This window comes from Rana temporaria, chromosome 3 (assembly GCF_905171775.1).
Source record: "Rana temporaria chromosome 3, aRanTem1.1, whole genome shotgun sequence".
Classification (NCBI taxonomy): domain Eukaryota; kingdom Metazoa; phylum Chordata; class Amphibia; order Anura; family Ranidae; genus Rana; species Rana temporaria.
This window is the reverse complement of record NC_053491.1, coordinates 464,852,171-464,875,207: the sequence shown is the minus strand read 5'-3', so window position 1 is coordinate 464,875,207 and position 23,037 is coordinate 464,852,171. Positions and strand designations below refer to the sequence as shown.

The 23,037-nt window shown below is 43.8% G+C and overlaps 1 protein-coding gene across 6 annotated transcripts in view; it reads left to right on the top strand.

Moving 5' to 3' along the window:
- Positions 1-280: 280 nt before the first annotated feature.
- CHD3 (chromodomain helicase DNA binding protein 3) overlaps positions 281-23,037 on the top strand; it is a 155,820-nt gene continuing 133,063 nt past the window's right edge. For all 6 annotated transcript variants that reach the window (XM_040346821.1, XM_040346816.1, XM_040346817.1 and 3 more), the window contains exon 1: positions 281-864. In XM_040346821.1, coding sequence (XP_040202755.1) covers positions 567-864 — 298 coding nt within the window. In that variant the 5' untranslated portion in view covers positions 281-566. The remainder of the gene's footprint in view (positions 865-23,037) is intronic.

Sequence of the window (23,037 nt, the reverse complement as noted above, 5' to 3'; positions counted from 1 at the left end):
GGTGGGGGAGGGATGAGGAAGGTTTATAAATATCTCACACAGCCTCATTTTATTATTTTTTTTTTAACTTTACATATAATAATTGAAGGGGCGGCCATCTTGGTTCCCTGTCAACTTTTCCTATTTGATCTGAATAAAAATAAATCCCTCTTCTTTCTTTTTTAATACCATTTTTCAATACTGCTTTTTTTTTTTTTGTTAACCCTTTCACCTCCTCTCAACTTTTTTTTTTAGAAACAGAGAGGGAGGAGGAGGGGGTGTTTTTTTTTATTTATGTTTTTCAGACAAAGGAAAGCAGATTTTTTTTTTTGCAATTTTTTTATTCCATCTTTTTTCTTTTTGACACACTTCGTTTTTCTGAGGTAAAGTCCCTCCTAAATCGGCGGGAAACTGTTTTTTTGACGTTTTTGATTGATTTCGTGAGGTAAAAAATTGGCGGGCTTTATTTTTATTCTTTTTTCTGAGGTGAAAGTGGTCGGATGAGGGCTCCCCCGGGGCGCCCCTGAGGGTGAAAAGAAAAGTTTTATTCTGTTTTTTATTTTGTTATTGTTTTCCTGGTGGCGGCGATGGCGTCCTCCTCTTCCCCGCTGAGGGACGACGAGGAAGAGGAGGAAGAAGAAGAAGAGGAGATGGCCGTGTCCGAAGAAGGGGACGGCGAGAAGGAGGAGGAGGAGGACGAGGAGGATGAAGAAGAAGAAGAAGGCGGCAGGGAAGGCGACGAGGAAGAAATAGAAGAGGAGGGGGAGGAGGAAGAAGGCGACGAAGGCGCTCCGGGGCGCCATAGCCCCAGCCTCCTCTTCCCACCGGAGGCCCCAGGGGAGCCGGGGAGTGAGGGGACCGACGACGCGACCGCAGCTGCCGCAGGTAAACGGGGGAGGAGGGGGAGGGGGGCAGACAGTGTACAGTGCGGGGGCGGCTTCTACTTCCCCCCCCACACCTTCCTCACTGTACATTAACCGATGGACGGGCTCACTATCTGTGAGGGGGGGGGGATGTGAGGGGACACGAGTCGTGTGTCCCCCCTATTGTGTGACTTGGTGACGGCAGACCCCCCTGTGTCCACCTCACCTCCCCCCTCCCTTCTGTCAGGGTGGTGCAGTCTGTCCCTTCACCTTTATATAGCGGGTGACAGCTGACAGGACGTTCCCGCCATTTCCACCACAGAGAGAGAGTGGTCAGGGAGTGCTGAGGGGGCCCTGAGGTGGTCACAGGCTTGCACTTCATAAATATGTCCAGATAGGTGTAACACACATGGATGTACACTTCATAAATATGTCTGCATAAATGTAACACACACAGACATACCCTTCATAAATATGTCCGGATAGGCGAAACACACACAGACGTACCCCTCATAAATATGTCCGGATAGGTGTAACACACACAGACGTACCCCTCATAAATATGTCCTGATAGGTGAAACACACACAGACGTACCCCTCATAAATATGTCCGGATAGGTGAAACACACACAGACATACCCCTCATAAATATGTCCGGATAGGTGTAACACACACAGACATACCCCTCATAAATATGTCCGGATAGGTGTAACACACAAAGACGTACCCTTCATAAATAGTCCAGATAGGTGAAACACACACAGACATACCCCTCATAAATATGTCCGGATAGGTGTAACACACAAAGACGTACCCTTCATAAATATGTCCGGATAGGTGTAACACACACAGACGTACCCCTCATAAATATGTCCGGATAGGTGTAACACACACAGACGTACCCCTCATAAATATGTCCGGATAGGTGTAACACACACAGACGTACCCTTCATAAATATGTCCGGATAGGTGTAACACACACAGACGTACCCCTCATAAATATGTCCGGATAGGTGTAACACACACAGATGTACCCTTCATAAATATGTCCGGATAGGTGTAAGGCACATAGACGTACCCCTCATAAATATGTCTGGATAGGTGTAACACACACAGACGTACCCCTCATAAATATGTCCGGATAGGTGTAACACACACAGACGTACCCCTCATAAATATGTCCGGATAGGTGAAACACACACAGACGTACCCTTCATAAATATGTCCGGATAGGTGTAACACACACAGACGTACCCTTCATAAATATGTCCGGATAGGTGTAACACACAAAGACGTACCCCTCATAAATATGTCCGGATAGGTGTAACACACACAGACGTACCCCTCATAAATATGTCCGGATAGGTGTAACACACACAGATGTACCCTTCATAAATATGTCCGGATAGGTGTAACACACACAGACGTACCCTTCATAAATATGTCCGGATAGGTGTAAGGCACATAGACGTACCCCTCATAAATATGTCCGGATAGGTGTAACACACACAGACGTACCCTTCATAAATATGTCTGGATAGGTGTAACACACACAGACGTACCCCTCATAAATATGTCCGGATAGGTGTAACACACAAAGACGTACCCTTCATAAATATGTCCGGATAGGTAAAACACACACAGACGTACCCTTCATAAATATGTCCGGATAGGTGTAACACACACAGACGTACCCTTCATAAATATGTCCGGATAGGTGTAACACACACAGACGTACCCTTCATAAATATGTCCGGATAGGTGTAAGGCACATAGACGTACCCTTCATAAATATGTCCGGATAGGTGTAACACACACAGACGTACCCCTCATAAATATGTGCGGATAGGTGTAACACACACAGACGTACCCCTCATAAATATGTCCGGATAGGTGTAACACACACAGATGTACCCTTCATAAATATGTCCGGATAGGTATAAGGCACATAGACGTACCCCTCATAAATATGTCCGGATAGGTGTAACACACACAGACGTACCCTTCATAAATATGTCCGGATAGGTGTAAGGCACATAGACGTACCCCTCATAAATATGTCCGGATAGGTGTAACACACACAGACGTACCCTTCATAAATATGTCTGGATAGGTGTAACACACACAGACGTACCCTTCATAAATATGTCCGTATAGGTGTAACACACACAGATGTACCCCTCATAAATATGTCCGGATAGGTGTAACACACACAGACGTACCCTTCATAAATATGTCCAGATAGGTGTAACACACACAGACGTACCCCTCATAAATATGTCCGGATAGGTGTAACACACACAGACGTACCCTTCATAAATATGTCCGGATAGGTGTAACACACACAGACATACCCCTCATAAATATGTCTGGATAGGTGTAACACACACAGACGTACCCTTCATAAATATGTCCGGATAGGTGTAAGGCACATAGACGTACCCTTCATAAATATGTCCGGATAGGTGTAACACACATAGACGTACCCCTCATAAATATGTCCGGATAGGTGTAACACACATAGACGTACCCCTCATAAATATGTCCGGATAGGTGTAACACACAAAGATGTACACTTTCTAAATATGTACGGATAGGTGTAACACACACAGACGTACCCCTCATAAATATGTCCGGATAGGTGTAACACACACAGACGTACCCCTCATAAATATGTCCGGATAGGTGTAACACACAAAGATGTACACTTTCTAAATATGTACGGATAGGTGTAGCGCACGGACATATTTACGTGAACCGCGTACGTCTTTGTGCGTCTTTCCGGGCATATTTATGAAGTGTACGTCTTTGTGCGTTACCCCTATCCAGACATATTTTTTTTTTTTTTTTTTTTTTTTTTTTTTTTTAAATGTTTTTATTAATTTTCAATATGTAAATAAACATACAGTGGTTCAACAATCAAATTCAAGTCGAGTATTGTGATACATATACAATTAGTCAATTTCAATAAGGAGAAACAACAATTCTAGTCACTGAAAACAAATAACAGTGTATCATATTTTAGAGAGAAATGGAGTAGGGAAAGGGAAGAGAGGACAAGGAAAGGGGAAGAAGCTTATGAAATGAAGTGTGGCAGCAATAAAAAGAGTCAAATAAACACATAAAATACCATCTCGTGCGAAACTTGATGAAACGTATTCCATAAGGAACAGATGAAAGCCGGTGAGGTCAATTGATAGACAATAACTGAAATTCACTAGATTCTGTGAAGTTAGACCAGCATGCCCATTTTTTATTGAAACTGTTAGAGGAATCGTTCGATTGATGGATTAGGTTTTCCATATCTGCTATATGTTGAACTTTTTTTATCCAATCAGAAATAGTAGGGGGGGAGGACTGCAACCATTTAATTGGGATGCAAAGCCTGGCCGCATTTATGAGATGTAAAACAATTGAGTTTTTATATGTTGAATGGGGTAGGGAAGAAAGATGCAGTAAGTATTGCTCAGCCGTGTAATCAGGGGTGTAGGTAGTAATACTAGAAATTAGGTTGTGAATTTTTCTCCAAAAGGGCTTAATAAGAATGCAATCCCACCATATATGGAGCAGAGATCCCAGAGCAATATTGCATCGCCAGCATACGGCTGAGACACTCGGATTAAATTTGCAAATAATTTGGGGTGTTTTGTACCATCTTGAATAGATCTTATACCCATTTTCTTGAGTCAAAACGTTCAAGGAACCTTTATGCATCCTGCGAAAAATAACCTCCCATTGGTCAGTAGATATATCAATGCCAAGTTCATCTTCCCACTTTAGATTAGTGACGTCTGCCTTTAAATCCAAACTGGAAAAAAACATGGCATACAGGAAGGAGATTAAGTGCCTTTGGGGAGCGTTTTTAAGGCAAAGAATCTCAAACTGTGTTTTTGGTCTGTTCCATACCGAGTATGAATTCGACCTGTTAACGAATTTGGTAAACTGAACAAATTCCTGTGGAGAAATCGCACTATTAGGATTTTTCCTAAGAAATGATTCAAATGAGATAAGATTGTTATTATCAAATAGCGCGCTCACCCTGTGTTCTTCTATAATGGGCATAACGTTGGAGCAATCAGTCGAGTGAAAACGAGGTAATTCCGGGTTTCCCGTCAAAGGTGTCAAGGGGCCATGCATCGAGGATATGTTATATTTTTTGCAAAGTGATCTAAAGATTTTTAAGCTAGTACCCGTAACGGGATGCGAATTAATCGACTTCGGCAATTTACGAGATTCAATCCATGGTAAGTATTTCAGAGGGATAGATTGTGTATAGGACGATTCTTCAAGATTTACCCAATCTTTGAATTCCGCATGAAGATTCCAGTCAACTATTCTGGTCAGATGACAAGCCCAATAGTATTTTTCAAGATCAGGTATGCCTATACCTCCCATGAGTTTGGGGACGATCAATTTATCCCATTTAGTCCTAGCTTGCTTTCCATTCCATATAAATTTCAGACACATCTGTCTATATTTCTTAAAAAAAGTGTTAGGAATTCTTACCGGAATGGCCTGTAGCAAGTACAAAAGTCTGGGGAGGACATTCATCTCGACAATAGCAGATCTACCAAACCATGAAAAAAATCCCTTATCCCAACCAAGGAGGTCATTGTTTATTGTACGAAGAAGGGGAGTGAAATTCTTGTCAAATAAGTCCTGGATGGTAGGTGACAATTTGATCCCAAGGTAAGACAAGCAGTCTCCTTCCCAAGTAAAGGGAAAGTTGTGTTTACAAAGGCTAACAGTATTACTGGGGAGAGATACGTTCAATGCCTTGGATTTCTTGAAATTAATCTTCAGATTGGATATGGTTTTGAACAAGGAAAAATCCTTTAATAAATTGGGGATAGTCGTGATTGGTTTGGTCAAAAATAACAAAATGTCATCCGCGTAGGCAGCCAATTTATAAGATCTGTCTTTTATGGATACACCCGTAATATCTTGGTTAGCCCGCAATTTGCAGAGGAGTGGTTCTAAAGCGAGTACAAAAATGATCGGGGACAAGGGGCATCCCTGTCGCGTACCATTCGCTACAGAGAAGGCCTCCGACAGACCACCGTTTATCTTGATTCTAGCCGTGGGTGTTGAATACAGTAGCTGAATAAATTGGAGGAAACGATCTTGCATTCCTAAGGCTTTCAACGCCTCAAGCATATAGTCCCACGCCACCCTGTCGAAGGCCTTCTCTGCATCGAGGGACAATAAAAATCCAGGGGATCCTGATCTTAACATCCAATGCTGAATGTTAATTGCCTTACTAGTATTGTCCCTTGCCTCCCTTCCCGGAATAAATCCTACCTGATCTAAAGAGATTATGTCCGGAAGCAGAGGAAGCAAGCGATTGGCGATGATCTTAGCATATAATTTTATGTCCACATTAAGAAGCGATATGGGTCTGTAATTGGACACAATCGTCTTATCCGTGTTCGGTTTGGGTATCATAACTACGTGTGCTTCCAAGAGTTCTGTTGTCAGACGTGGGGGAGCAGGAATAGAATTAAATGCCGACAAAAAATGAGGGATAACCGATTCTTTAAAGGTCTTATAGTAATTAGTCGTGAAACCATCAGGTCCCGGGCTCTTACCTGCGTTAAGTTGTTTGAGAGCATATAGAGTTTCATTCAGATCCAGGGGTTTATTCAAACTTTCCGCTACGTCCGCATTAATGGCAGTAGGGCTATACGATTTCAAAAATTCAGAGATCAAATCAGATCTCTTAGGTGAGTCCTTTGGGACGACAGTAGCCGGCAAATTGTACAACTTTGAATAAAATATACGAAATTGATTAGCTATATCTGCGGATTTATTATACACTTTACCACTCGGATCTGATATGGAATGTATAGTATTATATTTCGTATTGTTACTATTAAGGGTATTGGCCAACAGTTTACTATTTTTGTTTCCGAATTCGTAAAAAAGTTTTCTGGAGAAGATAAAGTTGCGTTTAACCTTCTTCCCTAAAAACAGAAGGAGTTCCTCCCTTACCATAGAAAGTTCTGTTAGAGTATCTAGGGCAAGAGACTGTTTATGCATGTTTTCTAAAGTAGCGATTCGGTCCGTGAGAAATTTAATGTGTGCTTGCCGTAATTTATTCTTCTTAGCAGCCAAAGCTATTAATTCCCCCCTAACAACACACTTATGCGCTAACCAGATTGTTAGAGGGTGCATATCAACCGTATTGTTATCAAGAAAGTATTGAGTGATTTTGGAATGTAACCTCTCTACATTATTGACCTCATTAAGCAGAGAATTGTCAAGCCTCCAAATTCTAGGTGTATTTGGTTTTTCCGTAAAGGTTAAAGATACAGTAATGGGATTGTGGTCTGAAAGGAACATTGGTTCTATCGTCGCTTCAGTAAGGCAGTCTAGGTCCCCTTGAGATAACAGAAAGTAGTCAAGTCTGGAGTAGGTATTGTGGGGGGGAGAGTAAAAAGTGTAATCCTTCGAGGTGGGGTAAACAGTGCGCCAAGTATCATGCAGGGACAGTTGACCAATAGAGTTCCTGATAATACGTAAGGTCTTATATGAGATTTTGGAGGAACCTGAAGAGGTGTCTAATAGTGGGTTTAGGGCCAGGTTAAAATCACCCCCTACAATAAGCATACCCGTGGCAAACGTTTCCAGTAAATTAAAAGTTTCTGCAAAGAATGGAGCATGCAATCTATTGGGGGCGTAAATATTGGCCATTGTGATGGATTTATTGTATAATGTGCCCTTCAGGAATAAGTATCTACCATTCTCATCAGTTTTGACATCTAATATCTGAAAAGGACACGATTTAGCAATCAGAATAGAAACGCCCTTAGACTTAGATTCTGGATTGGTCGCATTGAATATATGAGGGAATTTCTTGTCTTTGAATGTTGGGCAGTCATTTGATCTAAAATGCGTTTCTTGTAAGAATATGATGTCAGCCTTTGATTTTCTTAATAATAACATCAATTTCGATCTCTTCTCGGGAATATTGAGACCTTTTACATTCATGGAATACAGTTTCACATTTTGTTTCATATTTGATAAGCAAGTGACAGAAGAATTCATATTTCAAAGGTGAAGGGAACACAACGTGTACAGCAATCAGGTATGAGGATAAAAAGAAAGAGGGAGAAGAAAAAAAAAGGGGGGGGGGGAACGAGTATATGAAACTCGAAACGAACTGCCGAGGCAGAAGAACAAGAAAAGTAACAAAATTCCCCAAACGGGAAGTTAAATACAGCAAATAGTACAGCAAATACCCTGTAACCCGGTCCTTATCAAAGAGAGGGTACAGGGCTTTGCTATGCGGGGGTTGGAATGAGTCGTGTCAAAAATGCGAGACCAAACCAGTGGGCTGCCCACCGTTACAGACCAGCAACTCAGAATAGGGACGTGAATTTTGGAACGCGAGGGAAAAACAAGAAACTCACAGGGAGGTGGGAATGAAAAATCCATTCCTCCCAACCCATAAGTGTACACACATATAACTTAGGAGCTATTACCAAAGGAAAACTATACTGGGGCATCAAACGTTTGTGGATGAACATTTAAATTGTCGTAGGGATATATATTGCGCAGAACATGCAAACAGGAAGATGAAAGGACGCCCAGAAAATAAAAGTATGGGAATGATCGGTTTTGGGCATTGCACCAGGAAGTACAAACAATTAAATAGTAGCAGTGTTGCTATGTACATCACCCTGGCAACAACATATTGCAAACAAAGGGTGATATAGAAAATTACCTTTAGGCTATTATAAACACCGACCATGTAGCACAAAATTAAACAACATTAAGTAAAATCAATACTTATGAACCATCACTTCAAGGTGAATAGGACAGTGGAAACAGGAAAAGGTCCATAATAAGCCCAATGGCATCAGTATTCGCGTCTTGATTTTCTGTATCTGGAGGAATCAGATGATTGATGTTCACGCGGAGGCTCCATTGATGAGGATAAAGGCTTGTCAGTAGAATGTGAGCGTCGTCTTCTGAATCTTGTCGGGGCAGTTTCCATCGTATCTTCATGTATATGGTCTTTTCTATATGATTTGAAGCGAAAATCAGCGTACCAATTAGGTACCTCAATATATGGAATATCTAGTGTCTTGCAGAATTGATGCAGGTCCTCTGGCACTCTTAATAAAGCTGAATGACCTTGGTTAGAGGCAAGCAATCCAAAAGGAAATTTCCAGCGATAGATGATGTTTCTATCGCGCAATGTATCAAGGAGAGGTCTGAGGTCTCTCCTGTGCTGGAGGGTTATGTTGGATAAGTCCTGATAGATCTGAATCACCGTGTTGTTATACAAGCACTTAGCACGCAATTTTGCGTTCCTCAGTATATCTTCCTTTACTTGAAAATCGCACAAGCAACATATGACGTCCCTTGGAGGATCGCCAGGTTTACCTTTCGGTCTCAAAGCCCTATGTATGCGCTCCATCTTAATGGGTGACAGAGGAGGGCGACCAATAAGGTTATTAAAAATATCAGACACCACAGCGCAAAGTTGGTCATATTCCACATCTTCAGGCAATCCCCTGACCCTCAAATTATGTCGCCTGCTGCGGTTCTCTAAATCCTCAACCTGACGGTGGAGGTCTCTCAGGTGAATGGTATTAGTGTCAGTTTTGTTGTTAACATGGCGCAGCACAGCGCCTTGTTGCACAGTTGTTTTCTCCACTTCCATGACTCGTGCAGTGACATTGCGCATTTCAATACACAGCTCGGCAATGGCTGCTGACAGCGTGTTTTTGATGTCATTTGCAACTGAGTGTAAGTCATTCAGACTGAGTCCTTGAGGAAAATTCGTCGCATTCCCAACATTCCGGTCAGAGTTTTGGGGTGTCAAAGTCTCCTTTGAAGCTGGCTGTGGTGATAATCCCATCGGGTTCTCCATAGTGACGAGCCCAATAGCGATGACGTCACCTCTTATATCTCTGCCAATTCACCACGGAGAAATGGTAAAAATGTCCCAAACCAGTGCCGACACAAGCTGGTACCCGATTCTAGCCTTTCCGGTTTAACGTGACATCTTACCGGCGTTCCATCAAATGATAAAGGTCCATAACGGCGGGAGCTCTCCAACTAAGCTGCCATCTCCAAACACGGCTAGACCACGCCCCCTATCCAGACATATTTATAAAGAGATCTTTCGTAAAATGTTCATCTATGTGTGATAGGTGTAATGCACAAAGACGTACCCGATTCACGAAAGATCCTCCCATAAATATGTCCGATTATTTAGGTGTATTCCACATAGATGAACATTTTGCGAAAGAAGGCCCCCTGTAAATATGTCTGGATAGGTGTAAAGCACAAAGATGTACCTGGTTCACCCGTAAATAAATATGTCCGGATAGGTGTAATGCACAAAGACGTACCCTTCATAAATATGTCCGGATAGGTGTAACGCACAAAGACGTACGCTTCATAAATATGTCCGGATAGGTGTAATGCACAAAGACGTACCCTTCATAAATATGTCCGGATAGGTGTAATGCACAAAGATGTACACTTCATAAATATGTCCGGATAGGTGTAACGCACAAAGCCGTACCCTTCATAAATATGTCCGGATAGGTGTAACGCACAAAGCCGTACCCTTCATAAATATGTCCGTATAGGTGTAATGCACAAAGACGTACACAGTTCATGAAAGATCCTCCCATAAATATGTCTGATTGTTTAGGTGTACCACACATAGATGAACATTTTACAAAAGATGGCCCTGTAAATATGTCTGCATTGGTGTAGCGCACAAAGACGTACCTGGTTCACCAAAGGTCTTCCCATAATATGTCCGATCGTTTATGTGTATCACCCATAGATGAACATTTTACGAAAGATCTCTTTATAAATACTGTATGTCCGGATAGGTGTAACGCACTAAGATGTACCCTTCATAAATATGTCCAGATAGGTGTAACACACACAGATGTACACAGTTCACATAAATATGTCCAATTGGTTAGGTGCATCACATCTAAATGAACATTTTACGAAAGATCTCTTACAGCCTAAAGCCTCGTACACACGACCAAGTTTCTCGGCAAAAACCAGCAAGAAACTTGCTGGGAGATATTTGTTTGCCGAGGAAACCGGTCGTGTGTACATTTTCGTCGAGGAAACTGTCGAGAAACTCGACGAGCCAAAAAGAGAGCATGTTCTCAAATTCCTTGATGGGAATGGAGAAAATTGGCTCGTCGAGTTCCTCGACAAGCCTAACAAGGAACTCGACGAGGAAAACGATGTGTTTCGCCCGTCGAGTATCTCGGTCGTGTGTACGAGGCTTTTGTGTCTGGATTGGGCAATGATGATCCTGTGTCTAGAATTAGCCATAAAGTGAACTTTTGCTTTACTCATGTGGGTTCATTTTTTTGCCCCCGACCCCTTTAAGCCTGAGGCCGGGTACACACGAACAAACATGTACGGTGAAACCGGTCCGTCGGACCGTTTTCACCGTACATGCCTGCCAGAGGGCTTCTGTACGATGGTTGTACTAACCATCGTACAGAAGTCCGCGCGTAAACAATACGCAGGGCGTGTCCGCGTCGTCGCCGCGACGATGACGCGGAGACGTGGGCGGGCCTGCCATTTAAAGGCTTCCACGCATGCGTCAAAGTCATTCGACGCATGCGAGGGACGGCGGGCGCCTGGACATGTACGGTAGGTCTGTACTGACGACCGTACATGTCCGAGCGGGCAGGATTCCAGCGGACGGTTTTAAAACAAGTCCAGGAATATTTGCCCGCTGGGAAAAGGCCCGGCGGGCAAATGTTTGCTGGAATTCGGCCCGCTCGCGCCTACACACGACCGAACATGTATGCTGAAACTGGCCCGCGGACCAGTTTCAGCATACATGTTTGGTCGTGTGTACGGGGCCTGAGTGTTGCCACATGAGCGTGGGTAGACCTTAATTTTGTGTAAACTTTGTCAAGACTAACATGGAGACTATGCTGATCATTTTCTCTTCGCAGTGGTGGTGGGATGTTGAGCAGAAAGTGGGTGGAGGTGATGGTGGGTTGGGGGGGATAGTTAGCTGAGCCCATCGCTTTTCCCTGCGTGACCAAAGCACAAGTTCCTTTTAACCACTTCACCCCTGGAAGAATTTACCCTCTTCCTGACCAGAGCACTTTTTCCGATTCGGCACTGCGTCGCTTTAACTGAACATTGCGCGGTCGTGTGACGTTGCACCCAAACAAAATTGATGTCCTTTTTCTCCCACCAAGAGAGCTTTCTTTTGGTGGTATTTGATCACCTCTGCGGTTTATATTTTTTGCGCTATAAACAAAAAAAAAGAGCGACAATTTTGAAAATAAAATAATATTTTTTACTTTTTGCTTTAATAACATCCCCAAAAAATATAAAAAAAAAAACCACATTTCTTTCTCAGTTTAGGCCGATACGTATTCTTCTACATTTTTTTGGTAAAAAAATCGCAATAAGCGTATATTGATTGGTTTGCACAATAGTTATAGCGTCTACAAAATACGGGATAGTTTTATGGCATTTTTATTATTATTTTTTTTTTCATTGGTAATGGCGGCCAACAGCAATTTTTATCGTGACTGCCACATTATGGCGGACACATCGGACACTTTTGACACTATTTTGGGACCAATGTCATTTATACAGCGATTAGTGCTATAAAAATGCACTGATTACTGTGTAAATGACACTGGCAGGAAAGGGGTTAAAAACTAGGGGGCGATGAAGGGGTTAAGTGTGTCCTAGGGAGTGATTCTAACTGTGGGGGGGGGGGCATGGAGAAGTAGACAGGGAGCAGTAGATCACTGTCCTGTCACTAGCTAGAACAGGAAAATGCCTTGTTTATATAGGCAACTCCCTGTTCTGCCACTTTGTGACACGATCGCGGGACACCGGCGGACATCGAGTCAGCGGGTCCCGCGTGCACGGTCACGGAGCCCGCGGCGGGCATGTGTGCACGGCAACAATTTCAAAGCAACGTACAGATAGTTTGCTTTGCACAGCTGTGCCATTCTGCCGACGTGAATAGTCGTGAGGCAGTCGGTAAAGCAGTTAAACAAGCCCTAGCCATTAGATTGAGGCCAGATGTGCACCTTTCCCAAAGTATGCGTATAGCCAAAACTTTATTTTTTTAGCTTTACATCGAGTGGGGAATGATTAAAACCCTTGTCAGTTTCCTTTTTGATGTCTGTGTCCAGTTGGATGAGTTTTTCTTTTACTTGTCTTATAGGCCTCGTACACACGGGCAAGAATCTCGTCAGGAAAAAAACGTTTTTCCCGAACGAGGTTCTTGGCAAGAATCTCTTGCCGCCCGAGTGTACACACTGACCTTTTCAAAGGAACCGCGGTTCTCTTGAAAGGCAAGAACGCGGTGACGTCATTGCGTACGACGAGCATGCGCTCGTCACATTCGATGCCGTCGCCGCCATCTTGCTTCACCCTACCTATGCCGTGGATGCTACCGCACATGCGTCAAAATCATTTTGAGCATGCGCTGGTTTCCACTGCGACAGGTAAGGCCTCGTACACACGACCGAGGAACTCGGCGGGCGAAACACATTGTTTTCTTCGTCGAGTTCTTGTTAGGCTTGTCGAGGAACTCGACGAGCCAATTTTCTCCATTCCCGTCAAGGAAAAAGAGAACATGCTCTCTTTTTGGCTCGTCGAGTTCCTCGACAGTTTCCTCAATGAAAAATGTACACACGACCGGTTTTCTCGGCAAAAAATCTCTCCCACCAAGTTTCTTGATGGATTCTGCCGAGGAAAACGGTTGTGTGTACGAGGCCTAAGTATACATACTCTCGGGTTTCTCGTTGGGAAACAGGCCGACAAGAATCTCTATGAGAAAATAGAGCGCAGGTTCTCTATTTTTCTCGTCGAGATTCTGGCCAGATTTCCCGACGAGAAACCTGAAAGCCTCGTACACACGAAGCTCTGCCAGCAGTTTTCTTGCTGGTTCTTGCCGAGAAAACCGGTCGTGTGTACGAGGCCATAGACCCAACAGAAAGTTTGAGGAGGGGTTCCCCTTACACAGTTGTCACCAAAGCAGGTGTCCCCATTAGAGAAATTTGCCCTAGAAACAGAAAAGTGACGGCAGAAAAAGACTGAATAGTCCATCGAGTCTGCCTATTTTATTTTTTATTTTTTTGTTAACTTTATTGTTTGAGTATAGATCCATGTTTGTCCCAAGCATGTTTGAAGTCATTTACTGTTGACTGTCTCACAACCTCTGCTGGTAGCTTATTCCAAGCATCAACTACCCTTTCAGTAAAATAATACTTTCTAAGATTAGTTTTGAAGTTTCCTCCAGTCAGTTTGAGGTCTTGTCGCCATGTTCTTGATTTTGGTTTCGTATTGAAAAAAAACCGCCCCCCCCCCCCCCCCCTGAACCGTATTCACCCCCTTGATGTATTTAAAGGTTTCAGTCATGTCTCACTGTTTCCTTCTTTCCTCCAGACACATACAGTATACATACAGTATTAAGTTCCTGAAGTCACTCTCGATATGTTTTATCCCTCAAGACCTTTCACCATTTTTGCTACCTGTCTCTGAACTCGTTCTATTTTATCAATATCTTTCTGACAGGTTGACTTGGCCTTGTGTTTTGGATCATTGTCATGTTGGAATGTCCAAGTACGTCCCATGTGCAGCTTCCTGGCTGATGAATGCAAATGTTCCTCCAGTATTATTTGATAACATACTGCATTCATCTTGCCATAAATTTTGACCAAATTTCCTGTGCCTTTGTAGCTCACACAACCTTAAAACATCAGCGATACACCTCCGTGTTTCACAGTAGGAATGGTGTACCTTTCATCATAGGCCTTGTTGTCTCCTCTCCATGTGAAGTGTTTATGGTTGTGACCAAAAAGCAAAATTTTGGTCTCATCACTCCAAATGACTTTGTGCCAGAAAGTTTGAGGCTTGTCTCTTTGCTGTTTGGCGTATTGTAAACGGAATACTTTGTGACATTTGCGTAGTAATGGATTTCCTCTGACGACTCGACCATGCAGCTCATCTTTCTTCAAGTGCCTCCTTAGTCTAGGTCCTTCAACTGCAAATCTTAGTTCTCCTTTGGACTTGTATCGGGCCTTGGGTATCTGGAGTAGATTTTGGTTAGTAGAATGGAGAACGCGATTGGGGTTGTGACATTTTATTTTTTCACATAGATATTGGGGGGCACTTCCTTGTACACATTTGTGCGTCAGGCATAGTGCCTTAAAGCGGTGGTACCCCTAAAAATAAAGTTTTGACATTGCATTTGCTATAATAATTACAGTTAGAACCGGCTGGTTTTATGTAAAAAATACCTCCGTACGTAGCGTTTGTATTATTCGTTCCCACCGCCACTTCCGGGTACGATGCTGGCGCTGGGCGTTCCTAATTGATGGACAGGCATCTGACCGACGCATCCATCGCGTCACGAGATGCCGAAAGAAGCCGAACGTCGGTGCGGCTCTATACGGCGCATGCGCAACGACGTTCGGCTTCTTTCGGCATCTCGTGACGCGATGGATGCGTCGGTCAGATGCCTGTCCATCAATAAGGAACGCCCAGCGCCAGCATCGTACCCGGAAGTGACGGTGGGAACGAATAATACAAACGCTACGTACGGAGGTATTTTTTACATAAAACCAGCCGATTCTAACTGTAATTATTATAGCAAATGCAATGTCAAAACTTTATTTTTAGGGGAACCACCGCTTTAAAGGTAATTCGGTCTTTTACGGGCAACCAGTGAAGGGATCTCAGGGAGGGAGAGATTGATTCCCAGGGTTTTTTCCCTGTTACAAGTCATGCCGCCGTATTCTGGACAACTTGTAGACGAGCGATTTGGTAGTTTGGGAGTCCGATGTAAAGGACGTTTGCATAGTCGAGTCTGGAGATGATTATTGTTCCCACCACTACTGCTATGACTTCTTTTGGGATAAAGGGAATGAGCCTACGTAGCAGGAGCAGCAGATGGTGCGATCAGCTGACTACTGAACTTATTTGTGCGTTCATTGTCATGTCGGTGTCACTCAGAGACTTTTGACTTTGGTGCTGGGGGTGATGGTTTGTCCCAAAATGGCAAAATGTCATCGTCGTAAGTCTCTTTCGGTTGGTGTGGAGCAGTAGAAGTTCTGTTTTTGAGCCATTGAGTTTAAGGTAACTCTCCTTCATCCAATTTTCTATCAGAGTAAGACATTTCTCTAGTCCAAGATAATGATCCTTTCTGCTGCTGATGCGAAAGTAGAGTTGGGTGTCATCCACATAGGAATGGTAGGGTAAATTCTGGTTATTGATTATTTCGAGGAGGGGGCGGAGATAAATATTGAATAGTACGGACGACAAAGGAGACCCCTGAGGGACTCCGCATGACACCGTGCATTTTTCAGAAGTGAAAGGTCCTAGTTTCACTATTTGTGATCGGTTTTCCAGAAAGGAGGAGAACCATAGAAGATCAGAATCTGCCACCCTTGCTACATCGGCTAGGCGAGTCAGCAACAATTTGTGGTCTACTGCATCAAAAGCTGCGCTTAGGTCCAACAGTACCAGAAGACAAGGTTCTCCTTCGTCTGCTGCATCAAGAGAGTCATCCCATATTTTGAGAAGTGCTGTTTCTGTCCCATGACCAGGACGGAAACCCGATTGAAGTGGATCCAGTAGTTTGTGGGTGTCTAAATGGTGTTGTAGCTGTTGCACTACTGCTTTCTCCATTATCTTGGAGAGGGTGTTTAGGCCTGTTATGGGTCGACGATGGTTTGGGTCTTTGGGGTCGAGGGCGTTTTTTTTTTAGAATGGGTTTAATTATGCCTTGTTTCAGGGGGGTTGGCACCATGCCTTCCTTAAATGATTGGTTTATGAGGTTCGTGATGGCCGGTGCCACAATATTGGCACATTCTTTCAACAGTTTGGTGGGGATGATATCGTTAGGCGCTGTGCTGTCTCGCAGGGCACCAATGATATTTTTGGTGGTGTCGATGGAGATGGACTTTAGTGAGAATTTGATTGATTGCGGCATTTTTGGATGAATGTTGCCTTTTTGAATTGAAGGGGAGTCGATGGAGGTTCTCTTTTGCTGAATAGTTTCATGGATTTTTTCAATTTTACTAATGAAATAATTCATTGCAAAACTCTTGTGATTCGAAGTTCAGAGCCTCTAGGCAGGCTGGATTCATGGTCTGAGCGACTAGGTTTAAGAGTTCGCGGGGAACGGTTATGGGCTTTTGCGAGGATATTAGAAAAATTATATTTTTTTGCTTTAAAGATTTCTTTATGATTTTTCTTGGTGATTAGTTTGTAGGTTGTGTGGTTTTTCTCTGTTGAGCTTCTTCTCCAGGCTGCTTCCGCTCTTCTGCGTTCGTGCTTCAACAGCGTGAGATCGTCGTTAAATCAACCGGAGTTGTTTTTCCGGATGACCACTCTTCTGCGTTTTGGAGCTACTATGTCTGCTGTCTGTAGTAGAGCCTTGTTGATGGAGTTGAGTGTTTCCGCTGCTGTCTGATGTTGTTCTGCTGTTTTTATTTTGCTCAATAATGTAGTTTTGAAGAGTTCCGAGTGGAGCTTCTTCTGGGATCTTGTCCATTGTGTTGTTAACGGGGTAGTTGATTTTTTTGGGGTGGTGTTTGTGGTGATTTTGAACTTTATTGCATGGTGATCTGTCCATGGTGGGGGCTGATATCCCAGTATGTTCATATCCAAATCTTGTTTGAAGATAAGGTCGAGCGTGTGACCTGAAACATGTGTGGGCCCGCATACCAGTTGCTGCAGACCTAATCCTTCCAAGTGGTCATCTATATATATCTGCAGAATGGCACGGCTGGGCACAAGGGCGTACATTCAATATTACGTCCCCTTTAAGAGCCCAGCCATTGCGGTACGCTCGCGACCCGGTCCTCAGCTCCGTGACGGGAACCGAGGACCCAAATCACCGCCGGTGTCCCGTGATCGGGTCACAGAGAGGAAGAACGGGGAGAGGTAAGTGTAAACAAGCCTTTCCCGTGATTCCTAGTGAGACTGACACTGATCGTCTGTTCCCTGTTACAATCTGTCTTCTCTGACAGCACAGGGGTTTGTGTGTTTGCACACACAAACCCCCGTGCTGCCGCTCATGCACGTGATCGCGTGCACACGCGCCCTCTGGTGGCTCTCCTGGGCAAAGCCGTATATTTACAGGATTTTGCCCAGGAGAGCCATTCTGCCGCCGTATATTTGTGTGAGCCGGTCGGGAACCGGTTAGGGGGTTGTTAAGCCAGAAGTTTTTTTTAATCTTAATGCATTCTATGCATTAAGATAAAAAGCCTTCTCTGTGTTCTCCTCTAACACTTACCTGAGGTTCCTCTCTCTCCAGCAATGTCCACCAGTGTCCCAGCTGTCTCGGACTCTCTCTCCTGATTGGCTGAGACACAACAGCAGTGCCATTGGCTGCCGCTGCTGTCAATCAAAGTCAGCTAGCCAATCAGGAGAGAGAGGGGGCTGGGCCGGGGCTTCCGTGTCTGATTGGATACAGGGAGCTGTGACTTGGCCCGGGTGCCCCCATAGCAAGCTGCACTGAACTGAACAGGAGGGAGGGGCCAGGATTACAGAAGTGGGACTCTGAGAAGAGGAGGATCCGGGCTGCACACAGTGGATTTGAGGCATTGCTCTTCACACATTCAAGTTCTCAGGCATTTCATGACATGTATGGACGGTGTACGAAGCTGTATGTGCCTTGCACTCTATTTTCTGATATGTAAAGAAATAACGCATTCTGTCTGCAGGCCAACTAATTGACTAACCCAGGGATCGACAAATCCCGGGCGCCAGGTCGCCAATTGCGACTAGAAATAGTGTCCTGGCGACTTGGCTTGGAAGGTGGGCAAAAAAAAACAAAAATTTTTTTTGTGAGCTGGCGCCATCTGGTGGTGAGCCGTTGGTTTTACAAGTTATTACCACCAGATGTGTAAGCTGGCGCCATCTGGTGGTGGCCGTTGGTATTACAAGTTAAGCATTACAAGTTAAACAGCAATTCTAATGTAATTTTTCACTATTTTTCACTGCCATCTTCTTCCCTCGAATTAGAACCCCCAAACATTATATATATTTTTTATCCTAACACCCTAGAGAATAAAATGGCGATCGTTGCAATTCTTTCTGTCACGCCGTATTTGCGCAGCGGTCTTACAAGCGCAATTTTTTGGGAAAAAATTACACTTTTTTTAATTAAAAAATAAGACAACAGTAAAGTTATCCCCATTTTTTTTAGAATATGAAAGATAATGTTACGCCGAGTAAATTCATACCCAACATGTCACGCTTCAAAATTGCGTCCGCTCGTGGAATGCCGACAAACTTTTACCCTTTAAAATCTCCATAGGCGACGTTTAAAAAAATCTACAGGTTGCATGTTTTGAGTTACAGAGGAGATCTAGGGCTAGAATTATTGCTCTCGCTCTACCAATCGCGGCGATACTTCACATGTGTGGTTTGAACACCGTTTACATATGCGGTCGCTGCTCACGTATGTGTTCGCTTCTGCACGCAAGCTCGTCGGGACGGGGCGCGTTTTCTGGCTACTAACTTTTTTAGCTGGCTCCTAGATTCCAAGCAAATTTGTCAACCCCTGGACTAACCAACCAAATGATTATGAAGAACGTTGACAACTATTTTCATAGATGATTAATTGATTATGTAGATTCGTTATTTCAGCCCTAGTTTGAAGGACAATACATCTGGAGAAACGTTCGGAAACCTAATACGTACAGTTTTTGAGGACAGAAGGGGTAGGACTTGACTGAAACCTTTAAATACACGAAAGCTGTGAATGAGGCCTCACTGACATGGGTTGAACGCACAACCGCGAGCTAACCGCGCCTGCAAGCAATGGCAAGTAGCTGTGGTGTGCCTCAAACCCACGATCATGTATGGTGTGGAAGGAGGACTTAACCACCACACTACAGACTGATGTCAACTGTGGTGTGCCTAAAAAAAACACGACCACACACATAGTTGATTGGGGCCTTAACCACTACGCTACAGACTTAATGACAAAGAATCTTTTCAGCAGTAGAATGAAGCAATGCATGAATCAGATGACTACAAAGAGTGAGAGCCCTTTCACCATGATCAGATTCTGACAAGCTTTTGGTGGTTATACAGCAGAACAGAATTCATGAAAGCTCTATTGCCTAGTACACACGACCGGTTTTCCTGACGGAATTCCTGTCAAGCCTGCCTTGCATACACACAGTCACACAAAAGTGAACTTTTGACTGCCAAGAACGCGGTGACGTAAAAGACTACGACGAGCCGAGAAAATTAAGTTCTATGCTTCTGAGCATGCGTCGATTTGTTTCCGAGCATGCACATTTTTTTTACCCGTCGGAAAAACCATACAGTTTTCCCGCCAGGTTTTTTCCTGACGGGAATAAAGAGATCCTGCTCTCTTTTTTTTGTCCGGCAGTTTTCCCGTCGGAAAAAATTGCGATGGAGCATACACACGGCCGGAATTCTCGACGAAAAGCTCTCATAGCAGTTTTCCCGTCGGAAAAAACAGTCGTGTGTACGGGGCATATCTCTTTACATCCTTTGGAACTCTTCACACCAATTCACTGTGATGCGTTTTTAAAACCACTCGCTGACCGCCTCACTGTAAATATACGTCATTACTTTGACGTTAAATACTGGGTAGATACAGTGGGCCGGATTCAGATAGATTAGTGTATCTATCTGCCGGCGTAACGTTTCTTCCGATATGTTACGCCGCTGTAACTTTGGGCGCAAGTTCTGTATTCAGAAAGAACTTGCGCCCTTATTTACGGCGGCGTAACGTATGTGTTGCGGCGTAAGGCCGCGTAATTCAAATGGGGATGTTGGGGGCGTGTTCTATATAAATTTTACTTGACCCCGCGTTTTTTTACGTTTTGTTTCATACGCCGTCCGTAAAATATCCCAGTGTGCATTGCTCCACATTACGTCGCAAGGACGTATTGGAAATGATGTACAGCCGTATTCGCGAACGACTTACGCACACAACGTAAAAATTTCAAAACTTGGCGCGGGAACGACGGCCATACTTCACATAGGATACACCGCACATACCCCTCATATAGCAGGGGTAACTTTACGCCGGAGAAAGCCGAACGCAAACGACGTAAAAAAAAAGCGCCGGGCGGTCGTTCGTTTCTGAAGCAACGTAAATAGTAATTTGCATATTCCTCGCGTAAACAAACGGAAGCGCCACCTAGCGGCCAGCCAGAAAATGCAGCCTAAGATACGATGGTGTAAGACACTTACACCTGTCGGATCTTAGGGATATCTATGCGTAACTGATTCTCTGAATCAGGCGCATTGATACGACCGACCGCACTCAGAGATACGACGGCGTATCAGGAGATACGCCGTCGTATCTCTTTTCTAAATCCGGCCCAGTGAGTGAAAAAAGTATTTGGTCTCCTGCTGATTTTGTATGTTTGCCCACTGACAATATGATCATTTTAATAGTAGGTTTAAATTAATTGGCATTTTAATGAGTGAAATAAGTCTTTGACCCCTTCACAAACCTTTGTTGGCAATCACAGAGGTCAGACGTTTCTTCTAGTTGGCCCCCAGGTTTGCGCACATCTCAGCCATTTTATTCTCTAGGGTGTTAGAAAATAAAATGTATAATGTTTGGGGGTTCTAAGTAATTTTCTAGCAAAACTACTTGCTTTTAACTTGTAAACAACATATCTGAAAAAGAGGCTCGGTCCTTAAGTGGTTAAACTTAGGTGACCAAGCCGTTTTTGCTCATTTTTCTATCGCTTTTTTCTATTTTTCCTGGGGTGGACAGATTTCAGTGACTTCAAAACCCCTGCAGCACCTGGAGCTATTGGGAGAGGCAGAGGAGGGAAGACGCTAGCTGCAGGGGGTCAGGTCTGAGTTGGGGGGGGGGGGGCGGTAAGTCGTGCTGGGGGGAAACGTGAATGGAGGGGAAAAAGTAAGGAGCGGGGGGCATTTTAGAAGAAGAGGAGCAGCAGGAGGTAGAGAGGCTGGAGACAGGGAAGCGGCAGCATGGGGGTGGGGGGGGGGGGGGGGTTGTGTCACACGTGAAAGCTCTGATCAGTTACCCTCACACACCGGAGTACTTGGGTGCTCAGTACAACCACATGCTGAGCAACCAAATCATTGGCACGTTCTACTTTAATCATAAATTGGCCATGATTAAGCCTGTTTTTTTGGGAGTGAAACGCGTTAGCATGGTTTGTGCAGCGGGCGGATCTGTCTATGCTTCGGTTTGCTTTAATAAACTTACATTGGCTTTTATGTTGAACAATATTTTCCCCTTTCTTTGAAGCACTAGTGTGTGTCGCCTGCTATTTAAAGCGGAGTTCCGGCCACAATTTCACTTTTTAAATATAAATACCCCTGTAATACACAAGCTTAATGCCCCGTACACACGATCCGATTATCGGACGAATGATCGTCCGTTTTATTTTGTATGCTAATCTCATGTCGAATCTGATGAGTTTACTAAAGTCACGAAAATTCTCGTACGGCAGAATAAAAAATCGGAAGTGATGTCATGTGTTGTAATGCATTTGTATTGCATTTTCGAAACGACAGCTGTACTGATTATACGGAAATCGGACGATCTGGCATCGTACGAAAAAGATTTTCGTGCATGTCTGATAAATAAAATCGGATGAACTGTCCTGATCGGCTCTCGGAAGCGCTGTACTAATGATCCGATTATCGTACGATCGTTTCGAAAGCGGCATTTTCCGTACGATTTTCCGATCGTGTGTACGGGGCATAATGTATTCTAGTAAAGTTAGTCTGTAAAGTAAGGTCCGTTTTGTTAGGTTGTTACAGCATTTAGACACTTTATAAAATAGAAATTGACTGGGGCCATCTTAAGTGTGGGCATCATGAAGCCAGACTGTATGACTTCCTGGATTTCAGCCTTGCAGATCTCGAACATGCTCAGTGCTGCACAAGCAGTGTAATAGGATTCAGATCAGGTTTCAGCATCTGTACTGTCCAAGTCACATGATTCTTCGAGACTGGGGAGTGCAGACTCCTGGAAAGTTACACCCACTACATTCCCAGGAGTCTGTGCGGTGTAGGTTAGGAAGCTTAAGCACCTAGGTGCAGGAAGAGGGAATATTAACTATTCTGCCTAGCAACAACACTTTGAAGGCATCTAAAAAAAATGTTTTTTTTCTTAAAGGACTAGTGACATTTTTTTTAAAACTACTGATGTAATGTTATATTTATGGGT